At 41.3% G+C, this 7,500-nt stretch overlaps 1 protein-coding gene across 2 annotated transcripts in view; it reads right to left on the bottom strand.

Moving 5' to 3' along the window:
- mgp (matrix Gla protein) overlaps positions 1-2,179 on the bottom strand; it is a 3,051-nt gene extending 872 nt beyond the window's left edge. Inside the window, exons 1-5 of one of the 2 annotated variants that reach the window (XM_052554431.1) lie at positions 2,037-2,179; positions 908-1,054; positions 694-771; positions 572-601; positions 261-339 (exon numbers count right to left, since the gene is read on the bottom strand). In XM_052554431.1, the coding sequence (XP_052410391.1) occupies positions 261-339; positions 572-601; positions 694-754 (170 nt within the window). In that variant the 5' untranslated portion in view covers positions 755-771; positions 908-1,054; positions 2,037-2,179. Of the gene's footprint in view, positions 1-260; positions 340-571; positions 602-693; positions 772-907; positions 1,111-2,036 lie in introns of both variants that reach the window. The other variant, XM_052554442.1, reaches the window with a different exon arrangement.
- Positions 2,180-7,500: the final 5,321 nt, after the last annotated feature.

The raw sequence follows: 7,500 nt of genomic DNA, 5'->3' as shown, positions 1-7,500 counted from the left end.
GTGTGTGTGTGTGTGTGTCAGAGGCAGTCTGTATCTGTGTGTGTGTGTCAGAGGCAGTCTGTATCTGTGTGTGTGTGTGTGTGTGTGTGTGTCAGAGGCAGTCTGTATCTCTCTGTGTGTGTGTGTGTGTGTGAGAGAGATCAGTATGTGTGTGTGTGTCAGAGGCAGTCTGTATCTGTGTGTGTGTGTGTGTGTGTGTGTCAGAGGCAGTCTGTATCTGTGTGTGTGTGTGTGTGTGTGTGTGTGTGTGTGTGTTGTACCTCCTGTAGAAATACTGGTTGTAGATGGACTCTTGTGGACTCCTCATGAAAGCATTCGCCTGATACGGATTCACAAATGCTGAAATAAAACAGATGCTTTTTTTGATACAAGACAGCAATAGGGGATAAACAAACATCCTCCTCAAATGAAATGCAGCGTTCAACAGAGTTTCAACAACATCTTATCCCATCATTGACCTTGAGCTGATTTTAGACACAGATGTCCAGCAGAAGTTATTCAGGATCAAAGAAACGCAGACATTCTGCATGAAGCCAAAGCAAACAGACGGAAGTGAATCGTGAACATTTACCCTCAAATGACTCCTGGCTCTCCTGAGAATCTACAGGGAGAAAGAGATGTCTGTTAGTGTGTGTGTGTGTGTGTGTGTGTGTGTGTGTGTGTGCTTGAGTTTGTTGGGAGCTTCATACAGACCATAACAAGCACCGAGTGCTAGAGAAACACAGAGAAACACACAGTGAAGGGCAACACACATGACTGCAGCAGATCTGTCTGAAAACACAAAACATGAAACACACTGAGACTTACTGACTGATGCACATTTACACACACACTTTAACTGAATGTAAAAGAGAAGTGTTGGACATCCGCTGATTTTACCTAAAGCTTTCTGATAGATTTGACATACCTGATGAGCTGAATCTGTCTTTGGATCTCCTACTTCAGTTTCTGGTTGTTTTTCATAATTTGCGAGCTCTTATAAAGCCTTCACGCCCTCCACCCGACCCATCTGTCTCTCTGCTCTTTCCAACGACTCAATAACACCATTAACTCCCTCACAAACACACAGACAGATTACATCACAGGTGCGGGAGCGTGTTTTTGGCATATCTGAAGTCAGACAGAAAGAGTACACAGACCAAAATAACACCACAGACAGACAGACAGACAGCTGTGAGCTGAAAAACAGCCTCTTCTTCTGTACTCAAGCTGCTCAAATGTGGTGGTTTTACTGGTTAAGATGGTTGAGTTGTGTGTGGTTAAACAGACTAATGGGACAAACTACTGCTCAACACCCAAAACACATGAGCCATAGACCATACAGCAGTGAGAGTCACACACTTTCCACCTCAGGCTCTTTGAAAAACAGATGAAGAACAACTGAAGCAACTTGTTATGGACAAACACTGAGAAATGAAAAAAACCAGAGACACTTAAAATGGAAATATTGAGCGTTTCATCTTCCATCACTAAATCATGCCTGTCTGATCTGATGATTTTCTCCGTCTTTCACAGCTCGGCAGGCTGCTGCTGTAAATATTTGACATACACTTGAGATTCAGAGCTTGGCCCACAACACACACACAAATCACACTCGCGGTCCTTTTATGTTTTTCATGACATGCTTCTGCTATTTGGCTGCATTATGTGCACAATTTGGAAAACTCCCAGCTCTCATTTATGATTTTGTTAACATTTTCCCTAAAAAAAGACTAACATAAATAGTGATGAAAGCTAAAACATTAAATGTCCTGGATGCACATTTAAGAAAGTGACGTGACATGATGTTAAGCCAAGTATGGTTACCCATACTCAGAATTTGTGGTCTGCATTTATGCTGTCCAAGTGCACACACACACACACACACACACAGTAGTGAGTCTCTGTTGTTTAAACTGCTAGAACATAACATAAATATGAACATAATTTTGATATTACCCATCAAACTAATTTGAAATTGTTTGCTTTTTACATTATAACCACTAGCACAGTGTGTTAACATTCCATTAGCCTGTTAGCTTGTCATTCGCACCTACCATTTCTTTTCTCTCTCTTGCTCCATTTTTCACAAGTTAGGGTTACAACTGTGGTAAGTCGGAATCATTCATCCATCATGGTGAGAAATGACTTCTCCTATTAGTCGCTTGCTTTGCTTGCCACATGTATAGTCTAGCTTTTTCTGTCAGCGGGACGGATTCACATGTGATAAATGCAGGTAAATAGTTAGGATGGCAGAGATCATCTCAGAACAAGAGACAACTAAACCACAAGACACTTCTATCTGTAAGGATTTCTAGTCAGGATTTAGACTGTATCAGAGTTACAAATGACTTGCTCTTATCTGATTGTGGTTGTAGTATCTCTCTATCAGTGCTCCTAAATCTTAGCGGTGCGTTTGACAGTAACATTCTTTTGAGTAGACTACAAAATTATGTTGTCATTAGTAGAACCGCATTGTCATGGTTAAAATCTTACTTATCTAACCTCCATCAATTCATAGTAGTGAATGAACAGTGTGGCGAGGGGGGCGTGGTTTAGCGGAGTCGGTAGTGGGAGGCAGAGGACAGAGCAGAGCGGCGCGTAAGTAGGTCAAGTGCAAATGATAAACACATGTGTCTGATTTCAGTAATTGGTGTGGAGAGACCGGATATAAGCCGGGGCGCGACAGAGAGAGAGATGCGCTGGGACCTCGCTGTGTGCTGCTGAGATCGGAGAGAATTCTGAGTTAGTGTTTGTTGTTGTTTGTGCATATGCACCGTGAACGCGCTTTGTGCGCACCTTTTGTTTACCTTCTAAAAACCTGTGAATAAACAAGAGTCCCAGCGCAAGCCGACCCCTGTCTTCGTCCTTCCTTATCAACATTGAACAGAACCTCATTTCAAATAGATATATTGCTCACAAGTAGAGTATGGTGGGCCACAAGGCTCAGGTCTAGGACCATTCCCTTTCATACTTTACATGTTACCTTTGGGAGATATCATCAAGAAACATGGTACTAGATCCCACTGTTATGCTGATGTAACTGAGGCCAGTGAGTAGTGCTGTGCAGGTAAACCTCACTCGCCGATCTCAATAGACGCACTGACGTCTGCTGTAGCCATTTAGCCTCCTTGTTAGTGCGTCCGCCTCCCATGCCAGAAGACCCGGGTTCGAGCCCCGCTCGTCGCGAGTGCGAGGAGCGTCAGAGAGGACCTGGGTGAGAGGGGTTACACTGATGACACTCAGCTATATATTTTCTACATGGTCCGATGAAGCCTTTAATTCGCAAAACTAACAGAATGCATAGTTGGTAAAAAAATAAAAACAGGATGACTAGGAATTTCCTACTGCTTAATTCTGAGAAAAAATAGGCTTTAATTATCGGACCAAAACCTCTCCAGGTGTAATAACCTAGCATGAATGAAAAGCGCTCTTACACCCTCAATGCCCATGGCTGAGCAAGAAACCGAACCCCTAGTTGCTCTCTGGGCGATGGGAAAAATAGCTACCCACTGCTCCGGGTGCATGTTCATGATGTTTGAGTGTGTTCCCTACTCACTTCTGTGTGTGTGCACTTGGATGGGTTAAATGCGGTGCACCAAATCTGAGTATGGGTTACTAAACTTGGCAAATGTCATGACTTTCACTCTAACTTTTTTTGCGCTTAGCGCATTGCTGTATTCTCAATGTGTCTTATTATAACAAAGAATAAGGAGGTATAACAAGCGCACTCATCTCCTTAAAGAGTGCAGCCCGGAAAATGGAGTGCAGACAGGCCCGTAGCCAACTATGAGCTCACTGAGGTCCGGACCTTGGTAAACTTTTCATGTTCAAAAATAAAATGTGTTCTGACTAATTTGCTGCTAAACTCCTCACATGAATGTCTGCATGTATAATTCATAATATTTAATGTCAGTGGTATGAAAAGGATCGCTGTGAGATGCTGCCTAAGTGAACGAGTCTTCAGAGAGTTGTGAGCGAGAGAGCAAGACGCAGCCTCAGTGTTGCCAGATACAGCTATCATAAGCATATTGACTAGTTTTTCCACTTAATTTGACACTTTAGAAAGTTAATAAAGTAGAACGTTGCAGTTTAGGGTCAGCAATAACTATTTTATCTAATTTCCAAAATATTTGATATAATTTCAGTTTATTTATAGTCAAGGCAAGGCAAGTTTATTTATATAGCACATTTCATTCACAATGGTAATTCAAAGTACTTAAAGGGAGGGTGAAATGCTATTTCATGCATACTGAGTTTTTTACACTGTTATAGAGTTGGATTCCCATGCTTTGTTCCAAAAATACTCCTTCCAGTTTTTCACAAGTTTTGGAAAGTTTTTTTCGAGTATGGGTCTGTGTGACGTTAGATGGAGCGGAATTTCCTTATATGGGTCCTAAGGGCACTTCTCCCGGAAGAGCGCACGCTCCCGTATAGCAGAGACAAGACATTCACTGACCAGAGCGATAGCGAAATGTCACAAAAGAAAGTGTGGTTTTGGTTGCGAGGGCAAGACAACCCTGCACAGATTACCAAAAAAAAAACATCAAGGGACCAGTGGATGGAGTTTATTTTTACAGAGCATCAACGGAGTTGTGCAAGTGTTTGTGTTTGTTCCCTGCATTTCGAAGATGCTTGTTTTACAAACAAGGACGAGTTTGACGCCGGGTTTGCACATCGTTTATTTCTTAAGGATAATGCAGTCCCAACGAAAAAGGGTCACGATTGTGTGTTGGAACCGCAGGCGGTGAGTAAAATTGCTTAAAATATCTCTGTGTTGTTAACTTAGCTATCGGCGCGTAAGCACATCAAGTAAACCTCTTGTGCACCTTTAAAGAAAAAAAAAAAACGACATAAAGTGGAACTTAGTCATTTTCCAAAACCGCTAAGTGTAACGGAGGCCAGCGAGTAGTGCTGTGCAGGTAAACCTCCCCGATCTCAAGAGACGCACTAGCAACAGACGTTAGTGGCTGTAGCCATTTAGCCTCCTTGTTAGAGGAGACCTGGGTTTGAGCCCCGCTCGGAGCGAGTGCGAGGAGCGTCAGAAAGGACCCAGGAGAGAGGGGTTACATAAGCAAATATATACAGTTTCAATACATACCACATAGAGACGTCCTGTTGAAGTCGTTGCTGCTGCTGCTTTCGTTCAGTTTCAGCCTCTGGATCATAAATATACGCTGAATCTGACTGTTAGCCATGGTTTGTTTTGGATGATGTTTTTTTTTCCTCAGGGTAATGTCACAACTTCCAAACGCTCTCAACGCAAAAGCCTAGTCGCGCTCGTGATTGTTTAGCTCCGCCCACACGTCACGCCTCCAGCGGCTCGTGTTTTTCCGAAAAAAAATCAGCACAGACTATTTTTCTCTTATAAATATAATAAAACTAAAGACTTTTTGTATTTATGAAGGATGCAGTACTACTCTATAGGTACTCAAGATTAACAGGAGATTGAGTGAAAATGAGCATTTCACCCCCCCCCCATTAACATAAAATAAAGTAAAATAGTCATGAAGAAATAATAAAACAAAAATAAAAACAAGCTATTTTAAAACTTTTGAAATTATTTAAAAAAAGTGACATTTAAAATGAATTTAAAACAGTTAAATGATCTCTTATCTATTCCGGAAGCTGATTCCAACTGCGGGCAGCATAGTAACTAAAGGAGGACTCCCCTTGTTTTGTGTGAACCCTTGGTATTTCTAACTGACTCGATCCTAGTGATCTGAGTGCTCTGTTAGGTTCATATTCAGTGAAAATATCTGCAATTTTTTGAGTGACTTATAGACAAGTAAAAGAACTTTAAAATCAATCCTAAATGTAACTGGAAGCCAGTGTAAGGACCTGAGGACTGGTGTGATATGCTCAGATTTTCTGGTTCTAGTAAGAATCCTGGCAGCAGTGTTCTGGATGAGCTGCAGCTGTCTAATGCTCTTTTTGGGAAGGCCAGTGAGGAGCCCATTACAATAGTCCACCCTGCTGGTGATAAAGGCATGAACAAGTTTCTCCAAGTCTTGGCTGGAAATAAAACATCTAATTCTTGCAATGTTTTTTAAATGATAGTATGCTGATTTAGTTACTGCTTTGACATGACTACTGAAACTAAGGTCTGTTTCCAGAATCACACCAAGATTCCTGACTTGATTTTTAGTTGTTTGACCCCTAGAGTCAAGGTATGCATTCACCTTGAACACTTCATCTTTGTTTCCAAATGCAAGGACTTCAGTTTTTTCCTTGTTTAACTGAAGAAAGTTCTGGCAAATCCAACTATTAATTTCATCAATGCATTGGCAGAGGGAGTCAATGGAGCTGTAGTATTTTGGAGATAAGGCTAGGTAAATCTGGGTATCATCAGCATAGCTGTGATAGGCAATTTGGTTCTTTCTCATTATTTGACTCAGTGGAAGCATATAGAGGCTAAACAAGAGCGGTGCAAGAATTGAGCCTTGTGGGACTCCGCATGTCATGGACGTCCACTTAGACTTATGCTCTCCTAGACTCACATAATAGCCTCTCCCTTCTAAGTATGACCTGAACCATTTGAGTACCATCCCAGAAAGCCTGACCCAGTTTTCCAGTGTCTCTAGTAGTATGTTATGATCGACAGTGTCAAACGCAGCACTGAGATCTAGCAATACCAGCACCGATATTTTGCCAGAGTCACAATTTAAGCGAATATCATTTATTATCTTAATGAGTGTTGTCTCTGTGCTGTGATGCGGTCGGACACCAGATTGAAAATTGTCCAGGTATCCATTTAAGTTAAAGTATTTGTTCAGTTGACTAAAAACAACCTTTTCTATAATTTTGCCTATAAAAGGAAGATTATATATTGGTCTATAATTGCTCAAAATGGTGTTATCTAGATTGCTTTTTTTCAGGAGGGGCTTAACAACTGCAGTTTTTAGGGAGTTTGGGAATGTCCCAGAAAGAAGTGAGACATTCACCACTTCTAAGAGATCTGCTTCTAAACAGTTAAGAAAACTTGTGGGATGTGTGGGAAGTGTGTCAAGATAGCAGGTTGACTATTTTAGGTGATGCACTGTTTCTTCCAAAATGTTGCTATCAATTGTTTCATAAATAGACATAGTATCTTTTTGATATTGTGGCCTAATCTGTCTGACCTCTGCATTACTTGAGGATGTGCTAATTGCCTTCCTGATATTGATGATCTTCTCAGAAAAGAAGGATGCAAACCCATTGACCCCAAAGAACTTGTTAATTATAGACCAATCTCGAATCTCCCTTCTCTGTCCAAGATACTAGAAAAGGTGGTATACTCACAATTATATTCCTTCTTAGAGAAAAATGGTATATGTGAGGATTTCCAGTCAGGATTTAGACCGTATCATAGTACTGAGACTGCTCTCCTTAGAGTTACAAATGATCTGCTCTTATCATCTGATCGTGGGTGTATCTCTCTATTAGTTTTATTGGATCTTAGTGCTGCGTTTGACACAATTGACCACAGCATTCTTTTGCATAGACTTGAACACTTTGTTGGCATCAGTGGAAGTGCATTAG

This window comes from Carassius gibelio, chromosome A3 (genome assembly GCF_023724105.1).
Source record: "Carassius gibelio isolate Cgi1373 ecotype wild population from Czech Republic chromosome A3, carGib1.2-hapl.c, whole genome shotgun sequence".
Taxonomy (NCBI): domain Eukaryota; kingdom Metazoa; phylum Chordata; class Actinopteri; order Cypriniformes; family Cyprinidae; genus Carassius; species Carassius gibelio.
Note: the sequence above shows the minus strand (reverse complement) of the source record. Positions and strands in the feature narration are given on the sequence as shown.